This window comes from Aulonocara sp. 'chitande type north' Nkhata Bay, linkage group LG2, assembly GCF_057382095.1.
Source record: "Aulonocara sp. 'chitande type north' Nkhata Bay isolate Kocher_YH1m ecotype deep benthic linkage group LG2, A_spYH_male_GT1.1, whole genome shotgun sequence".
NCBI classification, from domain to species: Eukaryota; Metazoa; Chordata; class Actinopteri; order Cichliformes; family Cichlidae; genus Aulonocara; species Aulonocara sp. 'chitande type north' Nkhata Bay.
The window spans coordinates 28,021,539-28,046,695 of record NC_141345.1 but is presented as its reverse complement, the minus strand read 5'-3'; the positions used below and the strand labels follow the sequence as shown (position 1 = coordinate 28,046,695).

Sequence of the window (25,157 nt, the reverse complement as noted above, 5' to 3'; positions counted from 1 at the left end):
TCCTTCTAATATATGTTCCAAGTATTTGATTCCACTCCAATCAGGGAAGTTAATCATATTATTGTTTTGTAATATGTCAGGGTTGTTCCAGATAGGTGTATGTTTGCATGGGATTAATGAAGACTCCGTCATTTTTAGGAACTCCCACCATGCTGTCAGAGATGCTTTTAAAGCACTCATGTCGTTTGATGTTTGAGCTGATAAACTGTTGTCCTATTAAATGTATTTTCAGCTTGGTATGAAACATTAACCACATATGTGCTGAATCAGTTATTCTATGTGATCCCGTATTGCAGTGACTTTCCTTTAACCTCCCAAGACCCGGACTCTTTCATGGCATGCATTTTTAATTTCTCTTTGCTGTTTGGCCTGATTGGGACCTGATGACTGTAAAAAGAAAAAGAAGAAAAAGAATTACCTGATTTTTTTTATTTTATTTTATTTTTTACCTGATTTTTGTTTCTGCGAAAAATGCAATCCACATATGAGGAAATTCACAGTGGTAGTATAAATTCCTTGTAAGTGGATATCAGGCCCCTGAAGAGCAAAATTTAGTATTTTGGTCTGGACAACTCAAAATGTGATGTCCACATATGTGGACCCCAGGTCCTACGAGGTCAAGGGCTCTTTAAAACTTCCATGCGCCATGCTGGAGGACATTTGCATGGAAGGAAAGACCAGCACGAATGTGTGTGGCGTAGTGACTTTTCTCCTCCCCTCAACAGGCGGTAAACTAGATGGGAGGGAGAAGTCAAATTGAAGGGGGAAGTGTGTGGTGTAACCGAAGAGAGAAAGGGAGAAAAAACGTGGACTTACAGGCAAGGAACATCAGTCTTCAACCAGGAAGAAAGGGAGAGGACAGAGGGAGGGGGAAAAGTTTTATTTAGGGGACTCGGGCTCAACTTTGCTATTAGGACAACAATTAGTTAAAGTTGAGCTTAAATTCTTATTTTGTTATTCAATAAGGAACCTTTATTTCGAGCCCCTGTGAGAGGACACACAACTGAAGTAAGTATATGATGTTTACTTACATTTCCACGTTTTGCCGCTGTTGTGTTCACGAGTTCAGTGTTATATGTAAAAAAAAAAAAAATAAAATAAAAGACGTAAGCGGCGGCTTGAAACAGCAGGAGGAACAATCGACCTCTGATACACGTGGCATGAGATGGACAGTGTCAGCTTTCACGATACAGACCAAACGCTGCGTATTAAACTCACAATATGTGTGTGTGTCCACGTGTGTTTGTGCGTCCGTGGCCTGGTGAGGGGAGAAATGGCGCAAAGTACGGGCGCTCACAAAGGGAGAGTAAAAATGTGAGAATCGGCGCGAGCGACAGATGTTGAGAAAGTTTCGGAAGTGACGATTAAAATGTGTACAATACGCTCAGTGAAACCTGAGCCTTCATTTCACGGAGCATCGGAGTCCTGCCTGTTATGACTCATTTATAATATTTATAAAACCCCTGGGAAGCCATAAATGCGCACAAATGTCTTAAGTTAGGCGTTTGTTTTATTATAGCCCAATTACAGCATAACAGGGGCGGATCTAGAGCGGTGGCATGTGGTGGAATGTGCTGCCATAGACCCCTAATGCCACCCTGGTTTTGCATATGACAGTATTGCATATTAAAATAAGATTGCATTAACACTTTGAGCCTAGCTACAGATAACCTAGCTACAGTTAACACTAAATATAAATTCTAAAACTGAATATATTGCATAGTGTACCCCTCCCCCACCATTAACACACAAAATTTTTCTTGTTTTCAGTAGCAACCGATGCTTATGATTGTGCCAGAAACTGTATTGCCTTGTGTCACATGCTATACAGTACATCAAATCAAAATCACGTTTTATGTAACTGAAATGTTTAATTATGTGGGCTAAAGAAAATAAGTAGGCTATAGACGATATTTATATGAAACATGTATACTTACTGCATTTGAATCTTTTTAACCATATGTAACACCTGGAAGAAACTTTACATTGGGTAGTAGTCTGATGAATTTGTTGTGCATTTAATGTATGAGTTATTAAGTTGGTTTATGTCAGTCAGTGAAAACTTGCTGGGATGACATGATGAAAATCTTGTTTGCATCTTGAAAACCAAAAGTTGGTTGGTTTCATTGATGAGGAATCAAATAAAACAAAATAAAATGACAACCCCTTAAATTAAAGAATATAAGAAAAATGGGGAGAACGATGGCTGAAGCAACTGTATGTTTAATATGTGTGGATTTTAAATGCAGCATGTCCCCAAGTCACTGGGTGTAGCCTCTAACACCCAGTCTAAAGCATCAAATAGAGCAGAGCTCCCCATTTCTCTCAGAACTGGGGCGCTGGCGTTCATAATCAGTGGATGTTTTTGGGTGATTAATGGTCACAAAACCCTTGAAAAGCAGATTAAAAATAATCTTGATCTTTAAACAGCCTAATTATATATTTGTTTCCCTTTATCCAGCCAGTATGCCTATATTTTATGTATTTATTGCTCGTTTGCCTTCTTCATTTATTTCTTAATTGTGTCACGCTTTGATGGGATCTGGAGGCCAGGGGAGAACTCCAGATTTTGACATTTGGAGCAGCACATGAACGCGTCTCCTCTTCTGCCCTGCCTGGTAAGCGGAGGCTGACTGTCACACCCATGGAGAGACAGCTGCTCGCCGGCCGGGCCACTTTTGGACTCTTTGGGGAACAGAGAGGCCCAGGGCTTTGTGGTTTATTTTATTTGGAAACATTTTTCCTGCGGTTCTTTTAGTCCCGCAGAGTTTGATAAACACGTCTGGTCAAGGTCATCTATATCACCAGCAGGGAAAAAAAGAGCATGGCTGGAAGTAAGCAGCAACAGGGAGACTTGAAAGTAAGCATGATAGGGATAATTGAGCCTATATGTTCACTCAGTTGTTGATTGAGAAGGAAGGCCCTGTTCAATAATTCAAAACCCATTAAAACCCCATCCGCTTATCCAGGCTGCCAGTGGCAAAGAGGAGTAGAGTAAGTCCTGAAGTTATTGCATCATTCAGCTGCTACTGCTCCGGTATTTCAGGAAACACCCTCCTTTTGTGGGATTTATCCCAAAGCAAGCTTCACCTGCTTTAACTTTAAAAGCACACACTTCACAGTGTTGTGACAGGGACTCACAACTGCCTGCCAACAACACAAAAAGCCGGGCATTCATGTTTTAAGTTGTTGCCACATGTCTGTCATGTGTTGACCTTCCTGCACGGTAACACAGTAGCACTCCTGTTCCCTTTATTGACAGCGTGCAGTTTACTGCAGTAGTAACAGGCACCTGGAAATGGGCGGAAAAACGGTGACGAGGGATGTGTGATAAGTAGTAGTTAGTCCGAATGGATCCGTGCCCTGCATCAGTTTGTGTGAAAGCGAAGCAGATGACACCACAGCCTTTTTTTACAGTAACAGACATGTGTTTGTGATACCAAGAAGCCATGAACTCCCATTTTCATTTACTGCTTTGCCTCCTGAGCGATGTGTGTGCACGATATTTTCATGCACACACATATTTCACCATGTGTGTGTTGATGCCCCTAATTCAGCCCCCGCGGTAAATCAAATACATGCGACTGTAACTTGTATACTTAGACCTTTAATGGTCTCTGTGTTACTTTAACATTTTAGTTTGTATATGTGGAAACTCTGACACTACTTAGGAGTTACTGATTTTTTTAAATAATTTAAAAAATTTTAAGTTAATGACTTTTATGGACTTTAAGTGGCTGTTTTTTAGAGTTAAATTTTGTGCATAGTGTAGTGGTGTATATATGTGCTTGACAAGCAAAAGGTTGCTGGCTCAATTCTAGCCAGAGACACAAATCCTTTCAGGGGCCGTGTCATGAAGGGCAGCAGGTGTAAAGATTAGCCAAATCAATCATGTTTGACTTGGCAGAGTTACATTTGCTACCTGCTGTGGTGACCTGTTCTGACAAGGAAGCAGCTGAAAGTAGGAAAGTCATAAGCGCAACAATGAAAACTTGTATGTTCAACTCCTTGTACTCATTTGACCTTTGAAGTTAATGATATACGCTAAAAGATTTTTTTAAAAGTGCACATTGAGGTTAATTAAACGACAGATTTCCTCAGCGAGATACTAACTAGGTTAGGCTGTCCTTACTTCACATCAGCTTTGGCTGAAATTAACAAGATTTAGATTTACGCTAGATTAAAGAAGTAATGTGTGCATATCGACAGACACCCTATCAGGATCATCAAAATAGCAGTTCAGTTGTTGACTGTAGCAACAGCTAAGCAACAAATTTTTATCTGTGTACAGTTATCTCTTATATACAAGGACACATGGGATAACTGTAATGGTTGGGGTTTTTTTGTTTGTTTTTTTCCTCCAGGCTAAAAATAAAATACAAAGCATATATGACACATCATGCAGGATCCAAAGGGGAAATGAACTCCTTCCTTCATTTTTGCCCTGTGATTGATAGCTGGAGTCTGTTTTTATTATCATTTATAAATTTGGTTGTAAATGATAATAAACTCTATGGACAGAAAATTTGGTTATCATTTTGCCCTTTGATTGATAGCTGGAGTCCGTTTTTGTAAGCAGGTGGATCTCTGACACATTTTAAAAGCTCAAATATGAACATCTTAGGCCTTTGTAACAGTGGATCTAATAACTTTGGTTCTCTCTGGCGTGCTGGGTGGATAAAACAATCGGTTTGAAAATGGTAATGGATCGACAACAAAATTCCTAACTTAAAGATGATATGAATGGTTGTAACTCAAGTGTTTGTAGAGGTTTGGCTAAAAGTTAGCCTCTTTACTGTTTGTGTGCTCAGACTTAATTAACGGGTTAATGTGTGGATTGGGCATTTACACGACAGCGTGAATAAGCACCGTCTTCTGCTGTCACCTCATTGTTGAGTGAGTGTGTGTTGAAGGGGTTTTTGTCGTGGGGTGTCAGTTACAACGAAATCCCGCTTTTCAAACACTCTTTTCAGCACAAAGGCGGTTCAGCGGGCAGTGGATAATCGCATTACACACACGCCTCGTGAAGGCACACGCAAGCTTGTGAGCACAAGCGGAGACAAATCTGTCCCATTAGGGCCTCTCTGGTTCTCCTGTATGACACATGCTTAAAGGATGCCGCCATTAAGAAGCACTGAAACTGATTTCCTATTTGAGGCCTTGACTGTAGGCCTCTTCTCTCGCTGTTCCCCTCTGCCCCCTTTTGTGGTTTGGCTGCCAAATGGAATAGCTGGTCATATTTGGATCATTGCTTCTTGTTTAGATGTTTTTCATATGTGTGTTATCAGATTCATGACTGTGTTGGGCGCTCATGTTGCAGATCATTGTGACCAGTGACCTGTACTTTGTGTGTCTATGTGTGTCTGTGTCTGTGTGTACTTTTCAGGTGGCCGTGACTAAGATGACTTTATTTAGTCAGTCAAATCACAGCTGCTGTGTTTTTGCCCATGTGTGTTTATGTAAAAGCAGCCTGATTATCCTGTGACTTAAAACCAAAGCCAAGCTGTAGTTCCATTTGGTTTCCATACTCATTTAATCCCACTCCCCTTTGCTTTTAGATGGAAACAGCAGCACTTTAAGGTGCCACCCCAATTTCCATAAGGAAAGCAGACCAATTCAGCACTCTGCAGTGTTTCTGGGAGTCAAACTCAAGTGCTTTGTTCACAGCACAGTAGGTGAACATCTGAAGCTATCTGGCCTAGGATTTACAAAACAGTGACTCTCCACATGGACACTTATTAGATGTACTCATCAGGTTTCAAATGTCAATGTGAATGAAAGCTTAAGTTCACAGGAAGTAAATCCGGACTGGAATAATTTCACAAACCCAAAGTCATGGAAAGTGGTGTGAGTCACTCAGACTTATGGTTACAGTTTGTGCCTTTTTTTCTTCTTCCCTGAAACAACAAACTGGTTTAGCAAAAATCCTAACATTCACGTCGCTAAAGAATTTCCTGGTCCTTAATAAATATGGGAACATTGGGAAAACATTACTGAATGTTTTTGAGCTAAAACTAAATAAGGGCTTCAAGTAATTAATGTTGTTACTTCAAACTAAGACACCGGGTAATCAAACCTTTGGAGGAGGTGGTTTAGCATCAGTAATGACTCACATCAGTGTGTAATATTATTTAATAAAATCTGTTCAGCTTATTTAGTGTGTCTGGAAGTTTTTCAAAGGTGTTAAACAAATGGAAAACCCTTCGCATTTACATTGGATGCATCAACTATCTTTTTTACTTGTTAGAAAAAAAAAAAAAAAAAAACTCCATGTTTGCCTAAAGTCATTTCAATTTATCCTCCCCCTCCCTCTTTGTTGCTCCTCAATCACAGAGCAGCAGCGATGGCGCCCACTCTCGTCCAGGCCTACAGGAGGCGCTGGTGGATGGCAGTGACAGCGGTAATTGAAAACCTGCTGTGTTCGGCTGTGCTGCTGGGATGGGGCTCCTTGCTCATCATGTTAAAGAGGGAAGGCTTCTACTCTCACCTGTGCTCAGGTAAGATCAGAATCTCTGAACCTTGATATGGAGATAACACATCTATTAGACATTTGCATAGATTGTAAATAGAAGATAGACGTACCCAAAATACCAGCAGCCAAATTATGTGTTCGCAAGCTTGCTACAGTTTTTTGTTTTGGGAGGCTTCTAACTTTAAGCCCTGATTAAATCCTAACAGTTCACCCCATCAACAGTTCCTATGAAGGCATAGAGACAATGCTCAAGTACATTTTAACATTGGAGTCCATGAGGACTGACTCATTTTAGAAACGTCCCTTGAGTGGCCATTTGAGGAACTGCAGGTTTTAAGGCCTCATCACTTGGAATTACTTTTCGGGAAACATATGTATTGTGTTCAAATGTGTCATTGCAATCTATAAAGCATGAGATTGTCTTGTTTTGGAAATTGCAGAAAAGTCACCTTTAAGACAAGTTTAGAAAATGGGGAAAATAATGCTTAGTTTTGGAGTCAAGTCAGAGCCCACAAAAAACCTGAAAGACTCAAATAGTTCTTGAGCGATCTCTCATCAAGCCTACACACTTGTTCCCACAGAAAATGACACAGCGCACGCGTCTTTGGGTAACTCCTCTGGCCAGAAGGTTGAGGAGTGGGTCAGCTGTGTGGACCAGGAAGAGATGCTGAATCTGGGCTTCACCATCGGTTCCTTCTTGCTTAGTGCCACCACCCTCCCGCTTGGTATCCTGATGGATAAGTTTGGACCACGTCCCATTCGACTGGTTGGAAGGTAATATTGTAACATTTGAGAATGTATTTGTATGTGTGGCTCATAAATGATCCTTGTATGTTTGGCTTAATCATAAAAAAATCTTCCTTGGCACATGTGGAGACAGGAAGGAAAACTTGATATTCAATCAATTCATTTACTGGTAATTATGTTCTAGTACAAAAAGTAGATGGATCACATTCCCACAGCAGGAGCGAGAAGTTGATCCAGTTTCTGCAAATTACTGAGTGTAGGCAGTCCTCGTTTGTATGTGTGCACCTTTTCTCAGTACACGTGTAGTTAGTCTACAACCGTTCATGTAATTACAGGATGTGTTCTGTAAGGTAGAGCTTGGACTGACTTCAGAGCCAGACTCTTAGAGATACAGTAGAAGAAATAATTATTTGATGATCTGCTAAATTTTTAACTTTGAGAAGAACAGTCTCATGTTTTTATGGTAGTTTCAGTTTAATCGAGAGACATAAGATAAAAAAAACAACAACACATTACATAAAAGTTATACTTGCATGAAATAAACGTTTGATCCTCAAGTAAAACATGACTTTGTACTTGGTGGAGAAACCCTTTTTGGCAAGTGCATTTGTGCATAAGATGTTTCCTGTAGTTTGGTACCACATTTGCATACGTCTCAGGAGGGATTATGACCCACTCCTCTTTACAGGAATGCTTGAGGTTTCTTGGCTGCTCAGCAACTCGAAGCTTAAGCTCCCTCCATAGTAGGGGTGCAACGATATTCGTATCGATATTGAACCGTTCGACGCATATGTATGAACAATACAAAATTTTTAATTTATTTTATCAACTTTCCTTCTGACAATGCTGTCTGTGTTGAGCGCTCAGTGAATCTGCGTTCGACTACTCCGCCTAGGCTGTCGAACGCAGATTCACTGAGCGCTCAACACAGACAGCATCATCAGAAGGAAGAGCGCAGGGCAAGCTAGCGAGACAGAAGTTAAGCTCTCCTTGCAAGATGGACCTCCCCCACCCTCATTCAGATCTGGCGTTTGGAATTATTTTGGTTTTCATGTGACGCATGACCCTGAAGGTAAGCGAGTCATGGACTAAAGTAAAACAGTATGTTGGATGTGCCATGCAATGCTCAATTACATGGGTGGGAGCTAGTGTGTTAGCGCAGTTAGCTCGTTAACGTGTTGGCCGTCTAGCCCCATGCACGGGGCGATCGGCGGTAGCTCGTTAACGGAGATTTGCCGTGTTGTGGCGTTAAGGTCATTTCAACGAGATTAACCTGAAAGCACTAGTGGGAACACAACGAATATGACTGCACATTTACGCCGACATCATCCTAGTGCAAAGACAAGTGGAAGCAGAAAAAAAACAAGCAAGCATGCTACTAACTTTAGCCGAGTCATTTAGACAGCTGTTAGCACATGATTCTCCTTATATGTTTAATATGCTGCTGAGAATATAGCCCAGAAGAAGCGGATAGTATAGCTTTTATTTTGGAAAGAGCCATTTCTCTGTAATAAACTCTCTTTTTCCAAAGATGAGTGATTCCTCAATCAGATACAGGGCTCGCAATATCGCTAGCCCGACGCCCTGGGGCTAGCGATCTTTTCAGTCGGGCTACCAAAATCTATCTCTGCCCTGCCTGTCGGGCTATTGCAGGAAGGAAAAATATATGTCAATGCTTTTGCATTCTTTCAGAAATGTAGCTGGGTAATTATGTCATTGGCATCGGTGAGCCACTGTCAATATGTGACATATTGAAATCGCGTTTGAATTTGCGCTTGTTTTTTTGCTTTCACTTTGCAATGACAGCACTGATCTGTGAGTGATGATAATTTGTGCACCAATTCCTCTGACATAGTCTTATTAATTGTTAGCTTACTATGCAAACATGACAAGTGAAATCTCCCGCAGCAAGCTTAAACATGTGAGAGGTTGATCGCGCAGAGAATCGCTGAGCTCATGTGAGTGAGTGTGTAAAAGCAGCAGGATTTATATTTGACTACCATGACCTTCACAGACAGATATATATTTTAGTTCTGCTGAGCCAAATAAGACAGGTCAGGGTGAAGAAGTGACAGCCAAAGAAAAGCTTACCACAAAACTGAGAAGTTATGACAAATCAGACTATAAGGCAAAAAGAAAGTGCAGCTTTATGGTTTCATGGACAAAATAATTTCTGTGGCTGCAATATGACGAGCTAAATAACCAGGGCTGCACATAAGTGGTCCGCAGGTGCGCATTCGCTGTCAAAATAAAAAACACGCACAAGGGTTAGGGTTAAATTTAAAAACTGTACTTTTGAGTTAAAATATATATTTATAATTTTAATAAATGACAAATTAAAAAGGCATGAACATTTTTTTTGTATCGAAAAAATATCGAACCGTGACACCAAAGTATCGAACCGAACCGTGAATTTTGTGTATCGTTGCACCCCTACTCCATAGGTACTCTTTTTTTATAGGGTAGAGGTCTGGGGGTTGGCTAGCTGCTCCTTTGTTGTGTTGTATTGTCTGTATTTTTGGGGGGCTATTGGTCATTGCCTAAAGACCCATCTGTGATCCACCTTCAGTCTTCTGGCTGCGGGAAAGGAGATTCTCGTGATTTTAGGGTACATGGTCCCATCCATTGGCCTCTCAGTCCTATGAAGTCGTCCTGCACGCTTAGCAGAAAAACAACCCCCTAGCATGTTTTCATTTCCTGCTTGTGGTATTTTGTGGGTCATAGTCAGCATTTTTCTTGCTCCAAACACGACAGATCGAGTTGGTCCCAGAGGGCTGAATTTTTGGTTATACCTGACAACAGCACTCTTTCTCCAAAGCATACTCAGAATCATTTAGATGTTCACTGGAAAACTTCAGTTAGAGGTTGGGTTATCTTCAAAACAGAAGGGTAAAAAGTCACGTTACGTAAACAAACACACATGGTTTCTGCCTTTCTCATCCACAGTTTGACTTTACTTGACTTTTAAAAGTCAAGCGTGACACTTATCGGATTTGAACGTATCTGATTCAAAAAGCATTCAGGCTGTTAAATCATTGACCAACTGTTTTATAAACCAGACTTTTTATAGCTGATTTAGACTTCTGGTCTTAGTCTTTGTAGACGTTTCAACATAACCTCCATAAGTGGCTGACACCGTTGTCAGTTTTATGTGTCAGCCTCGATGGAAACTGATAAAATTTGATTTGGCAGATGACAGATTTTACACCTGAGTTCCTGTCGCAACTTCAAAGGGGTTTTGTGTCTCTAGCTGGAACGAATCAACAATCTCTCCAAGTCACCAAGCTAACCACTGTGGCGACCCCTTGTGGATAAGATGGCAGCAGAAAGTAGCTTTTTATTACTGCCGACGATGTCACCAGCAGCTAGCTACTTGGAGGTTTCATTATTTTTCTCTCTCTTTGTTGCAGCTCATGCTTTGGTCTGTCCTGTATTATGATGGCCACCTCTGCCTACAAGACCGACGGTGAGTAAAAACAGACAAGATATTAATGAGATAATCGATGCAAAATGGCACACAGGCTTTACAGAAGTCTGTATACCTGGATTTTTTTTAATCACTGTAAAAACAAACAAACTGATTTTTATCACTGATCAATAAAGTATCTATCTATTTGCATGACAAATGAGTTATTTAAAAAAAATTGTTCCTACCTGTCACTCATAACTTATAATTTTAAGCCTAATTAAAATTTAGATTAATTTTAGGGTTATATGAAAGTGTCTGTCACACTGGCTGGAACCATTTTATGTACCAGCTTGTTTATTTAAGCTGCTGTCTGTGTTGCTCAATGTTACACTTAAACCACAGAGAAAGTGACGGAGTTGCAGCTGCATCAATGTGTTTCACCACACCCTCATCTTTACACCACTTCACAAGTTAAAAGCCAACTGCTTTAGTGAATATCTGCTGCGGTTAAATTTTAAGGCCCATGGTAATTTGCTTGTTTTTGAAGGCGGTCTCCTGAAATGTTAACTTAAACTGACTTCTTGTAAAATGAAGTCCTCCAGTTTACCAAAGCGAGTTTTAATGTTTCTCTTGCTTTCTCTGCAGTCCTCTCAGCGCTCATCTTCCTGGCTCTTTCTCTGAATGGCTTCGGAGGCATCTGCCTGACCTTCACCTCCATCACGGTAAGACACACGGCTAACAGGCGAAGGGATAAGACATGCAGTCTGGCTGATTAATTGAGGGGAATAGTGTGATATATATATATATATATATATATATATATATATATATATATATATATATATATATATATATATATATATATATATATATCCAGAGCCCTCATCAGTTGTTTCAGTTCTTTCTGCTGTGACAAAACAAATTTCCCACGTGTGGGACTAATAAAGCTTGTCTTGTCTTGTCAACGGCCAGTTCCAGTGCAGTTGGTTTCATGTTCACATCTCATTTACTGGTATCGTTGTGTCTTTTGTGATGTTGTTAGAACAAGACAATCACTCCTCTCAGTACCAGTTTGGATTTATTTTTGGGTGGCAAAGGTCTTATTCAATGTGGTCAACTTTACAAAACCCCTAAATTAAAAGAAGGGAGCCTTTGCATGGACACCATATATTGTATTTCTTAACAGTTGATAGTAGTATGACTGGTAATCCTGTGCAGTACAATCAGTAACATTAAATGCTATTAGTCATCTGGTAGTCAGTCAGTAACTCTATGTCCTATAATATAATTTAACACCATCTATTTACATAACTCTTTCTAAGAAAGTAGTGACAGGGTTTTATTTTTTTATTCTTCCTGGAACAAATGAGCAGAAACATTTTAGTAGCATGGTTGGTCTCTCAGCTGACAAAATGGCATGTGTTGTTCTGACTGGGTGGGGGTAAGGGGTGGTGGTGGTACGGTGTGTGATGTCCACATCAGGCGTGTGCTCTATCAGCAAGTGTGTTTTTAAAAAAATCATTGTCCTGGCAAGTATTTAGGTTGGTGCTTAGTCTTGGTACAGTGTTTTCGTCAGAGTGCACATGACTTCTACCACATGGAAAGTTTCCACCAATTGCAGCCCAAGGGTGACTACACACCCTCCCTAGTGCTCGGCCCCTTTACCTCTAATCAAAGATACTCAAGGACACATTGAGCACACATTGAGCTCTTCCTCGCGACCTTCTTCCTGCTCTCTTCAGTTTCTCCGCTCAGCAGTCAGCAGAATAATCACTACACAACCTTTTAAACTCTGCATGACTGTGCACACATGCGGATGCGCAAATGTGCGCGCACGGGGAGATGAACAAGAAACAGCTGTTTAAATGCTGAAGTTAAAGACTGACTGTGGACAGATGACCTTATCCTGGGACCTTTTTCTCTTTAAGCTTGCAAACTGCTTACGTGGGTGTTTTTACAGAAAGAAAAGCGTTAGAGGAGTCTATTATGAAACTGGATGCCATTGGGTATGAAAGATGTTTAGGGTGATATAAACCAGACAAACAGTGCAGATGTTTAAAAAAAAAAGTGTAACTTGCAGGGACCTGTTGGTGGTGACTCAGCAGGTAGACTTTTTTCTTGTTTCTACAGTGAACAAAATCGCAGCTTTGAATTTTGATGAAATGTTTTGGAAGTAGTGCAGCAGCACATCGACAGAGTGGTTCGTTCGTTCAGGTTTTTACAGATGCTGACTCATCTTTTTTTTTTTTTTTTACACAACAGTGAAAGATGTTTAATTAGCACTTCTTCCCCCCCAGGTAGAGGTGTACAAAAACAACACTAATTTTAAAAGCAGAAATGAATGCAAAATTAAGAATGTAGCTACCTTTAATACTCGCATGGCTAACATTGCATTAAGGAAACAGGCATAACACATGCAGGAACGTGGAGCTCCTTTTAGTGTTAGCTCACGCCGACACAGAATGTTCTTTCAAGCCTATCAGACAAACACGGTTAATAACGCGCGCACACACACACACACACACACACACACACACACACACACACACACACACACACACACACTGTTGAGTAATGATCAGCTGCCCCCTGTTGTTTGTCCCTGACTGACCTCCGTGTCCCTCGTTCCTTCCCTCTGACGACACTTCTAATCAGGGTGAGGTTTACCAACATTGAGTGACCTCAATGCTGCTGCTTTTCTAAAGAGTGCAAGGGCAGACACACACAGACGTAAATTCACAAATGCCATCATAATTTATACCATGTGGTCGAGAGTTAAACAAGACCATCTCAGTCGTTTTGCGGTATTGTGCTCTATGAGTCAGTTACTGGGGGGAAACTCCCAATACAAAGCCCATCATTGGATTTTTATACAATACATAAATATAGTAATTCATTTAGACAGACATTATAACTTCAGATTCTTTAAACTGGGAATATCAGACTCCCTTGGCGGGCCGGTCTTAATTGGGATGGAAATTCTATGGATGGATTTCCTATAGAAATGTCTGTAGGAACCGCTGATGTCTTTGTCAGTAAGAAGACTGTAAAGCTGACAGAAGCACTGATGAACGTCCACATTTTATCCTCATTCTTTACAGTTTTCACATTTTCCAAAAGTGGACTGGACGTTTGACGTTGATGAAAGTTTTAACATTTTTAACTCCATAACCTTGATCAGGGTAATTAACTCTGCCTCACTTTCACAGGTACTCTTGGTCCCCCTGTGATGTCCGTACATGTTCAGTGTTATTTTGTAATAATACATTCATGTTGCCAACAATAACACAAGATTGGCAGAAAATTGTAAAATCGTTTGAAGAGATGCTGTCAATTACAACAACAGGTTAAAAGATTGTGGGTTTTATTTCAAGGAGGAGTGACATAATTGAGTTTGGTTGAATATTAAATAAAAACAACTGAACACTGGGACATTTGAGGTGCAGTATCTTGCACAATGAGCTGAGATCCTGTGTGGGTGATGTAAAAGAACAACAACAGGCGCCAAAAGCTGCAATTGTGACGCCCTGTAGTTTTCCGTTTTCTGATTTCTTTCCTTCATTAAATATTTAGTTTGACTCATTACTGTGCTCAATATGCAAACACACCTTTAGTTTTTTTGGTTTTACCAACTAATTAAAGCCTTAAATGACAACAAGGTGATTCACAGACACCTTCTTTTCCAGTGAGTCACATTGTTAGGAATGCATGAGGTCCTTTGAACGCCCTATGTTCTCTATGTACAGAATGAAAGTTTTACTGCTCCCAGTATCATGTCATTTTTAAAGGAATGAAGCCTGGCCTGCAACTGACAATGCAAATACTTTACCACTGGCATGCGATTAGACAATGCAGCTACTTCTGTTAATCATGTTCCTTGTAATGACTGTGAAAGTTGTCAGTCTGCTTCTGACCTACTTTTAAATTTACTCAGTGAATAGAAGCAACTTCAGGGAATTGGGGGGGAAAGGTAATTATCGTACATACCCTAATATTAAAAAGTCCCTAGTCTTTATACAAGTCCACTACAGCAGGCTTTTGACGGCTTTGCTAACACTCTGAAGTTGACAGTTTGACCAAACTGCGAACACTGAGGGAGGGAGCAAAAAGAAGTCTGTGCTAATCGGCTCCAGTTTAGGGTTTCCTGCTGGGATCTCCACAGAGGGAGGCTCTGCAAATGTAGCGTTGGGAGATCAAACACAAAAAGTTTTACTCCTGCTACCTGTCTTTTTTTTTTCTTACCTTGCTGATTTTTTATTTATTTATTTTTTTCTTGTGGCTTGTCCTGTCTGGCAGATTTTGAAATCAGAATTGTGATCTGAATGTACAGTGGTGAAAGAACAGCTCTTCTTCATGTGAATTACATTATATGTGGTTTGGTATGACAATGCAGAGGCAAGACAGGTGGGGGGTGAATGCACAACTGCCGCACCTGTAAGACACAAAAGACAAAACAAACATACAGAACCTGGAACACAAAAATGAGAAAATACACAGATACATAAGCCAACAATCTTCTTATAGTGTGTGTGAGTGTGAGAATGCCCGTGTCTTTGTCACAGATGTCCTTGCTGATTTTATACTCCTATCTGTCTTTCTTCCTCTCCTTTTTTTCCTTTCCCACTTTCCCTTCTTGCGTCCTGTCTTTCAAAATTTCACTGCTCATTAATCTGCTATTTGGCCCATTCTCCCAGTGAAAGTCTTAATTAAACTCAGTGCCAAAGCCTTACAACACCCAAGTGAGTGAGCACGGCAGGAGTAGAGCCTGAACTCATTAGCTGTGGCAAGTGAATGGCTAAATCCTTTTTTTTATGTGTGTGATTTTGACCCTGTGTGTGCGTCCATACAGTCATGCGTTTGTGTCCACATCCCCCTAGCAGCATTCGCATGCATAAGTGTTGCAAGGCCCTGTAAAAAAATATTTATTTAATAGGATCTGACAGAACACAGAGGTAGAGGATAGACATTTGCACTTTCCATATTTGGTAACCTGACATCTTACAACATGAGATGCAAGCTCGGAGGGCCCTGTTTCCCACATTCCATAAACTTCCACAGCACTGCAGACCTTATGTTCATAGACGAGCTGTAATTCAGTTCTCAGAAGTGCTGAATGAGGACGGGTGTTCTTGCGGTTGTTTTTCTCCTCTCACTCAGACAGGCAGACTCTCTCCTCGAACATCCTCAGGAAAGCTTTTCTTTCCTGTTTACCTGCCAACATCTCACTTCAGTGTCAGCAACTGAAGTGACCTCATGCTTCCTCGATAAAGCGCAGGCACCACAGCTTGCACATCGTCACAGTTATGTAATCTCAGGACAGCAGACAAAATTCATACATGGATGAAAAAGCACACCTCTCACCCACACCTTCCACCTTACATCTTGTTTGGCACAAAGGCCAAAAATGTTTGTAGGAATTTTGATATTTGGTAATAACACTCCTGGAAACCCTTTTCTATGCAGCTCTGAATCCCAGTGTGTCTAAGTGATGGGAAAATTAAGGACTGCAGAATGTGCTATAAGAAATATTTATAGTAATTAGAAGGGATCTGTAATCTGTTAAAGGTACTATAATTAATATTTTTAACCAACATTTGCTCAAATAACTATGTATAATGTAAGATTAAACAAACTGCGGTTTTCTTAGCTCTACAGAGGTTTATACTCTTCTTACAAATTATTTTAGGTTTTCCCAACCCACAACTTTACTGCTTTGGTTCTCACCGCTATCTCGGTGCAGCTGTTTCCAATGAAAAGACTTGTGTACACTTGCTGATACGCTAGCAAATACAAAGCGAAGTTACACTAGCAAACATCGCTTGATATTTCACTAAGGATTTGGTGGAGAGGGTAGGGAAAGTAGAGTGAATATTGCATTTAAACGTATAGGCTTGTAACACAGGACTCCAAATAAAATGCTGATGTTGCACCATGTTGACTGGTTGTGCAAACTGAAGCAAGTTGCGTCCAAGTCAGCCGTATCAACTTTCTAAGTAGCCTAAGCTGGTGTTGTTTTCAGCTCATTCTTAATTAATAGAGGTTTAAATAACTTAAATAGATAATGATTTTTCGCATAAAAAAATTCTATATCTCTATACATCATCTCCCAATAAAAATGTTAGGAGGTCAACGTTGTGCTCCTTTATGTTTAATAAATGCTCTCTGCCTCGATAACGTCAGTGTAAGGGTGTGGAAACTGTCTGGGAGACAACAGTGGCACTGACGGCGTAGGGAGATTAGGTGACGTTTGCAGGAGTTTTGGAAAACTGTGGTCATTGGGAGAAAGAGAAAGAGAGAGAGAGAGAGAATAGTAAGCTTGTCATCCAGCACAATTAAAATCCTACACATGTGATTTTTATAATCACGATTAACCCATTTAAAACTCTAATTAAAAGGACACTTACTGTGCTACAAGCACAATAGGTCACTGTTGTGTTTGCTAAGCTCCTTGTCACTGTAAATAGGTTGACCTAATATATGGTGTCCTAGTGCCTAATGCCCACCACCTTTCCCCCCTCATGCTAGGTCAGAGGAAACTAGTCAAGTCTGAACTAGTTTGAATTTTATTTCTTTGTTTTAATTGCAAGGATAACAATGTTTCTAAGTATAGCATAATCCATTAATGAGCCATGGGGCCATGTCTTCATTTCTTCTTTGTTTTGACATGGAAACTAATATTTTTAATGAGTCTGCTCTGCAGGAAGAGAGAAGTGTTACTGGGTGCAAACGCTGCAGGCTAGAGCAGTGAACCGTTGCTGTTAGGAGCAACCTCATCAGTGTTCAGTATTTCGTCCTGCTAACACAAAGCAGACCACTGCCCTCTGCTGGCAAAATAACATAGTGAACCTTCACTAGAATAAATGATGAACTCTGGGTAGTCCATGGACCACTGTGAATGTTTTTATATGTGACCATGTCTGTTTTGTCTACATGTCCCTGTGCCTGCAGCTCCCCAACATGTTTGGTGCCCTGAGCTCCACCATAATGTCTCTGATGATCGGCTCCTACGCTTCCTCTGCAGTCACCTTCCCTGGAGTCAAGGTAAATTAAGGATATGTTAACAAATACATCGTTAAAGTTACACGCTTAGATGAATTTCTCACATAAACCGGGTGGAGTTGTAACTGTGAGTCTACTTCAGAGTGCCTTTGAAATGTTAGAAATGTTATGGATGGAGTTATAAGGCATAAACATTGAGGTACGCCACTGTAAATAAATGCATAAATGTGTCTGGATGGTTTCTAAGCACGCTCACCGTAAAAACTTTACAAGGTGATAATGTCTGTGTTGTGTTTACAGCTTGTTCTGTTTCCGCCATGTGGTTTAAAAAAAAACAAAACAGTGAGCGAGCACACCTTTAAACACAAGTGAAACATGAGTGTAAAAACATAACTTCTTTTCCCTCCCAGGCCATCTACGACGCAGGCGTGTCGTTCACGGTGATCATGTGGACGTGGGCGGGTCTTGCCACATGTGTCTTCATAAATTGTTTTGTTAACTGGCCCAAAGAAGGTTTTCCAACACCCGAAGAGGTGGACTACAGGTCTGTTTGTTTTTGTTTTTTAATATTGATACAGTAACTGTTGATGACAACCGTAACTCCGTAATTGAAACCCTCCTGTTTATTGATAACAGTAAGATCCTCCATGTTCAAGAGCCACCTTCATCTGAGCAGAAGGTTGTTGGTGAGAGACTGAGCCACCAAAACGGAGACATCCGACGCTCCACAGAGAAGCTTGCTAATGGACATGAGGTTGCACCCAGTAGGTCAACAAATCTGTCCTCTTTTCCTTCTGCAGTTTGTGTGAATGTGAATGGTGCACTATACAAGTGCCAATCTATATTGAGGTAAATAGATTGGATATAGAGCAAGTCATCTACTAAACATACTGTATGTTTTACATACTGTAAAATTTTAAGATTTGTCTTATGGGGTCTTGCTTTTTGACCCCAAAAGATACAGAGTCCCCACACATGTGTGACTGTACAGATATAGGTCCCCCAAAATGAGTAATGCAAGTGTACCCACACACACAGCCACAATGCTCGCAGTCATGCACCTTTTGTATTGTGGCCACAATAAAATTCTGTCCCATTAATCATCTTGCAACCCCTCAAATTATAAAATTGTAGACAAACTAGAAAAGTGCCTCACGTCTTGCACATGTCAGGCTGAGAACCACTGATTTATTTTGTGTGATATTACTGAGAGACTGGATCTCCCGCAAGGTTTACGGTAAAAGTTAGAAATCTGAACCACTTCTCCTGAATTTCCATCACAATCATTACAGGAAAATAAAAACACTCGTCCTCTCACAGATGCGGTTCCTTTCCGTCGGTCTGTGTTTTCTCCCATCTTCCTCTGGAGTCTGGTTACCATGGGGATGTCCCAGTTGAGAATCATCTTTTATATGGGGGCAATGAACAAGATGCTGGAGTTCCTGATCACCCATGGAGAAGAGCACCGTGAGTGTCCAACCCTCAAACACAGTCAGTATTTACAGTACTGTGAAAAACCTTTGAGCAGTACTGACAGAAATGCTCTTTATTATATGTATCTTCCAGCGTCTGGCAAGCTAGCCAAGGAGGCAGAAGACAATGGTGAGCACTGTAGTAATAAGGCTTTAAACTGAAACTTGTTATCTTTGTTATTTTGTCTTCTCTTAATTTAATGTTTTGTCTTTCAGTGGGTTTCTACTCGTCCACCTTTGGCATGCTACAGCTGTTGTGTCTGGCCACATGTCCTCTGATTGGCTACATCATGGACTGGAAGATGAAGGAGTGTGAAGAGGATCAGACAGTCCCCTCAGGCAGACAAGAGAGGTATGTGCAGAGAAACTTGACAGATTTGGGAATAAACATTCATTTATTTTTCGCCTTTATTGGGTAGTTTGACAGTAAAGACATGAATATAGGATGATGGAGAAGGACTGACTAGACTGACGAGGCCATTTATATATGAGAAGCACACACTGTATGTTGTGATGGGAACTTCTTTGCCTGTGTCCTCAACAGGCTCACCAGTGGACCCAAAAGAGACCGTAAGATTCAGAAGGTGACAAATGCAATGAGGGCGTTCATCCTCACTAACCTGCTGCTAATTGCATTTGGAGTCTGCTGCCTCATCGACAACCTGCCTCTACAGGTAATGCCTTATTCTGTGACAACAACGATACAACAGTAATTAGTGTGATGCATTAATTCCCTGACTTTTTCCATCTCTTTTCAACCTTAGATCTTGACCTTCATCCTCCACACTATGGTCCGAGGCTTCATCCACTCCTGCTGTGGAGGACTTTATGCTGCTGTGTAAGTGCTGATAAATCTTTGTACAACACAATTACATGCAAAGTTTCACAAAAACCTAATTTTTAAATCACATGGCATTTAAGTGACGTAATAACTGGAAGAAGTGCTCATCAAAGTGAACATATGTTGAGTTTCCAGTTCATTAATACGACAACTGGGATATCACTTAATCTTGGAAATGAGACAATGAACTCTTTTCTGACCCATTTAGTGTGATTATCTAACACCATATAAACACCAAAAAGCGCGGCTTTACAGTGTGATAAAAGCAACCAGATGTGGTAACAAAAGGAGGGGGGATCCTGTATTGTGTGCCCGGAGACCACAAACTGCAACCTTTCAGCTTATGCATTGCTTTATACATTTTATACTTATTCAGTATGACATGCATAATTATGTCATTGTAGGATTGGTACATATCTGATTGTTCATTATCACCCAACATCGTGTGGGCAAACATTCAACTTGTTGGTTATGAGTGCCCTCCAGAGCCACATCAGCATGAAAACAAGCTCTCTCTGGCACTAAATCCTGCATTTCAACATAGATGTTATGTCTCCAACACTAAATCAGCTGTTTTTATTTTATGTATTGTCAGCCTATTGTCACTTGGTATGTCACGCTAACCACTAAATCTTTCCCACAGCTACCCGTCCAACCACTTTGGCACGCTGACAGGCCTCCAGTCCATGATTAGCGCTGTGATCGCCCTGCTGCAGCAGCCACTCTTCATCGCCATGGTTGGACCATTGAAAGGAGACCCCTACTATGTGAGAAAACACATTTTCTCTGCATGCCTGCGAACTTCACAATGAGACGCCCATAAAAAGCTCTCAGCATTGTTTATTGCGCCACCAACTATCCATGGGATAACTGAAATTGTAAATGAAATGAATTTGCATTTGTTAGCTACAGTTTTATACACATTAATTTCATTAGGTAATGAGTGCACTAAGTGAAGACTGAAGAGGCCAAATGGTAATCCTAAATTGGATCATCATGTTGATTCACCTCGAAATGTCCACATGACCACTCAGTGTATGTTAAAACAATCATTCAGGTTTCAAACATAATGAGTCCTAATCACTCTGATCACCTGCAAATGTTTTATCTAGAGCCACATAGTAGGTTGACATTCAGCAAGTATAATATGAATATAGCAAAAATATATATAATATAGCAAAAATATTTGAGCTTCCCTCGGGATGAATTGTACTGAGTTTGGGTGTCACATGAGTTACAAATCTGAAGACATTCCCTTCTGCTTCTTTTGTTTACTGCAGCTAACCTAGCCTGTGAACATATTAAACACTGTTATTTTGAGAATGTTAGCACTGTAACATTAGCATTTTAGCACAAACCATGACTATGCTTAAAGGAGACACTACTGTCGCAGTGTTTGCTTACATTGGTAAGTAAAATTTAGCCAAATCTTCTGGCTTCAGGCTGGTCTTAACAGGGAATTTTCCTTAAGGTTATTGTGTTAAAGCTCTCTACATGCCTGAGATAAAGAGGAGGGGCTTACAAGCCTAGGGTTCTGTTTATGGAAGCCAGATGAGGGGCCAGCCAATCAGAAAAAAGTAGGCTTTTAGGAATGCCCCCCTAAAAAAAATACAAACTAAGAGTTAGAAGGGCTGTTTTCAAAGAACAAGCTGCATAATTGGCCAGAATAGGACGCGAGAAAGTTTGAGATTTAAACTGTTGTTGTTGTTTTCAGTTGATCGGTTCTTGCTACATGTTAAATGTAATTTGATTTATATGGGTTATTGTCTCAGTTGGTTTCAAACAGTTTTTTTTTCCTGTAGTTTAAAAATAGTCACAGTTGAAACTGTCAATTTTAATTATGGCCTGACAATGTGAATCATAATTACAACTGTCCATCTTCCTGATCTTTCTTTCCTGCAGATCAACCTCGGCCTGCTGATCTTCTCGTTTACTGGCTTCCTGTTGCCGGGTTACCTGTTCTACCACTGCAGACAGCTGACGAGGGAAAAGAAGGCCAGAGAAAAGCTGGCTGCCAATCAGGAGATGGAGGCGCTCAACCACACCAACGCCAATGGCTGCAAACCTCACACTAATGGCTTCGCTGCTATAGATGCTTAGAGAACACAACAGCTTAGGATAGGGGGGGACAGTAGGATTAGCTATGAAATAAGCAACCATAAAGTTATGTTAAGTTTTGTTTTTTGTTTTGTTTTGTTTTGTTTTTTTAAGCTGGTGCTAGTTCTCGTAACAAACCACATCAGAAAGAATATGATATCCCACATGTTTGTATTTTAGGGAGATTTGTCATCACTTGTTTTGTTTTTTTATTTATTTTGGTCTAGGTCAAGGATCAAGTTCATGTGTTTAAAAAGCCATGGATTTCATTTGATATCACAGTACTTGAAATACTATGATATAGTTTTCTAAGACTTATAATCATGACAATACTAGTTAACACCAAAGAACTGCTTGAAGATATTAAGTTACACTTCCAGTTCACAAGCTTGTGGGGATAGGTTAATTGGATAACCCAAATTGTCACTAGGTGTGAATGTGCGAATGAATGTGAGTGTGAATGGTTTTCTGTCCCTGTGTGTTGGCCCTGCGACAGACTGGCGACCTGTCCAAGGTGTACCCACCTCTCGCCCTATGACAGCTGGGATAGGCTCCAGCATCCCCCGCGACCCTGAAAAGGATAAGCGGAAGCGAATGGATGGATGGATGGATGGATGGATGGACTTCCAGTTCAGTATTTTAGGACTCAACCATTTAGTTCTCTATATGGACAAAAGTAATAAGTGACTCATTTCAATAATTGAATTCAGGTGTTTCCAGTCCCATTGCCACAGGTGTATAAAGTTACATGCCTCACCAGCTGCCTGCCTTTACCAACATTTGTGAAATAATGGGTCGCTTTATGGAATTCACTGAATTTAAGCACAGTGCTGTAATAGGATGCCTTTGTTACCACCAGTCAGTTAGTGGGATTTCTTCACTTAGATATTCCATGATTAGTTGTAAAAGGGGTTATTGCAAAGCAGAAGCGTTAAGGAACCACAGTTAATTCAGTTAATAAATGGTAAACCAAATAAAGTTATAGAGTGGGGCTATTGAGTGCTGAGGCGCATAATGTGTAAATGTTGCCAACAAGCTGACTTGATAACTCTGGAGTTCCAAACCTCCTGTCGCATTAACATCAGCACAAAAACTGTACGCCAGGAGCTTTGTGGCAGGCCAAGAAGCTCCTGTAAGTGTATTGTGTAGGTGGTCTAAAGTGTAGATTAATAGTGCTTTTTCTACTGTAGTCTCCAACAAACTCTTAACAAAAAAACAAAACAAAAAAACACACACAGTAAGACACTGTTAATGCATGTGAAAAAAAAAATCCTAAAGACCTAGACGATTTGAACATTTCAATATTTATGAGAACTTCAGCTCTTCACAAACGTTCTCTGATTAAAACACACAGGCGGACACCACATCTACCTCCATTTACTTTTTCTTTTTTTTTGTACTGTCACTCTTTAACAGACTCCTTTGCCTATCCAGCATTTAACACACCCTATCCAGCATTTTCATTTAAATTAAAATACCCGAGCTGAACAGAGAGATTTCTCCTCGTGCATTTGTGTGATTCAGAGATGAAGTTTAACCAGCTTATTTTCCCCTCACATTCTGAACTCTTTTATAAATATAAACATCTATAGGAACACATTTTGTAACTTTTACAAAGAAAGAACGGGATGGGTTTTGGTAATTGTGACGCACAGTGTGTCAGTGTTGGGGACTACTTTATACTACTTTATGCACAGAAATGAACTAGTGTGTGTATAAAATGTGTATTGAAGTGTAGTTTTTATAATTTCTGTAGCATTAAAAAGGGAAGCGCTTCATTATCAGCTAATGTTATTTTGTAGCGGGCCTATTCTAAAGAAAGCTCACCAGCTAAAGAAATAAGTGTGAGGTGTGACTTGTATTTTATGATCTGCCGCTTGCTTAACATTTTTGTGTACAGTATATTAAGTGAAGACTGAGGAGGAAGTGGCTGGGGTCAAACTTGTTTGTTGTAAATGTGATTTTTAACTTGATAAAAACACATCTAGCTGCAGCACGTAGTCTCAGCCAATGGCTGGCAAAAACAAAATGTATTTTTATTCCAAAGTGTTGTGTACATGATCTACATGACCTTGTGTCATTGTGTTGTGTACATGTTTGTTCTGCACAAGTGTCCACAAATTACAGCACAAATCAGCTTTAATGTATATTTTTAATTGTTTTAATTCAATCCATTTCAATGCCTGGGCAGCTTTCCGTAGATTTTCTGTTATGTTTTGTCATTTTATTTATACACCATTTTCCTGGTCATAGGACGTGTTCAGCTGCTTGACTCTTTGCATGCTTGCTTAGACGTGAGGTTTTTATTTCAGCTTTGTGCCTGTGCTGCTATCTTTGCAATGGAAGTGAAGGCAAGATTAATGCCTCTAGCAAACAGCTTACTCTATACCAGGGGCGGGGGAACTCCAGGCCTCAAGGGCCAGTGTCCTGCAGGTTTTAGATGTGTCCTTGATCCATCACGGCTGACTTAAATGGCTAAATTCAACATGGCTTGAACTTTTCCAGTGGCCTGGTAATGAACTACTCATTTAAATCATCCGTGTTGGATCAACGACACATCAAAAACCTGCAGGACACCGGCTCTTCAGGCTTGACGTTCCCCACACCCTACTCTTAACCAAAGACATCTTTAGGGACTGTGATAACAGTTGCTAGTATAGGAACGTAAACCAGGAATGCCTTAATATAAACTATGCACTAGCTCTGCAGTAAAGTCCAATTTGTTGTAAACTCACCTTTAATCTTCATAGAGGGTGAAATTTTTATTACTTTGTATAGATTAGCATTTGAAAGTTTGAGGTTCTACTTTATGCCATTTCTTTATGTCCTTCTTGTCATGTTAAAATATTTAACAACCATCTGTTGTATTATAGTTCCGTGTAAGTAGCTGTCTGAAAAGCTAATGGCTTCTGCTTTTGTCTTTATATTTGATTAGTAGTTGCCACCTTGAATTTAATCTGTGCCTTTGACAGTCTTGAAAACCTCCTTTGCTGTATCTGTAAAGACTGTTAGATGAACTGCCTCTATGATTAGTGTTGAAATGCTGCTTAGCTAAATTAAATCTTGCATCACTATAACCAGCATGTGCATTTGATATATGAATAAATGATCAAATGCCAA

The 25,157-nt window shown here is 40.3% G+C and overlaps 1 protein-coding gene across 2 annotated transcripts; it reads left to right on the top strand.

Annotated features, from left to right (window-relative positions):
- Window positions 1–811: 811 nt before the first annotated feature.
- slc43a1a (solute carrier family 43 member 1a) lies at window positions 812–25,157 on the top strand. 2 transcript variants are annotated; one of them, XM_086315394.1, is made up of 16 exons: window positions 812–1,008; window positions 5,559–5,671; window positions 6,334–6,497; window positions 7,054–7,246; window positions 10,630–10,685; window positions 11,274–11,350; window positions 17,577–17,669; window positions 18,038–18,171; window positions 18,264–18,391; window positions 18,948–19,094; window positions 19,194–19,229; window positions 19,316–19,451; window positions 19,644–19,773; window positions 19,864–19,937; window positions 20,584–20,707; window positions 21,843–25,157. In XM_086315394.1, exons 3-16 carry the CDS (start codon window positions 6,344–6,346, stop codon window positions 22,038–22,040), a joined length of 1,680 nt encoding a protein of 559 aa, XP_086171520.1. In that variant the 5' UTR covers window positions 812–1,008; window positions 5,559–5,671; window positions 6,334–6,343; the 3' UTR covers window positions 22,041–25,157. The 2 variants fall into 2 exon arrangements, with proteins under 2 accessions (XP_086171520.1, XP_086171513.1); XM_086315387.1 differs by lacking the exon at window positions 5,559–5,671 and having other exon boundaries at window positions 813–1,008.

What these genes read in the sequence shown, in the direction of transcription:
- slc43a1a (XM_086315394.1), top strand. Translation starts at nt 6,344, where the DNA reads ATGGCGCCCACTCTCGTCCAGGCCTACAGGAGGCGCTGGTGGATGGCA. An exon ending in CCCATTCGACTGGTTGGAAG is followed by an intron (nt 7,247 to 10,629) that starts GTAATATTGTAA and finishes TCTTTGTTGCAG; the next exon opens with CTCATGCTTTGGTCTGTCCT. An exon ending in GGAGGACTTTATGCTGCTGT is followed by an intron (nt 19,938 to 20,583) that starts GTAAGTGCTGAT and finishes TCTTTCCCACAG; the next exon opens with CTACCCGTCCAACCACTTTG.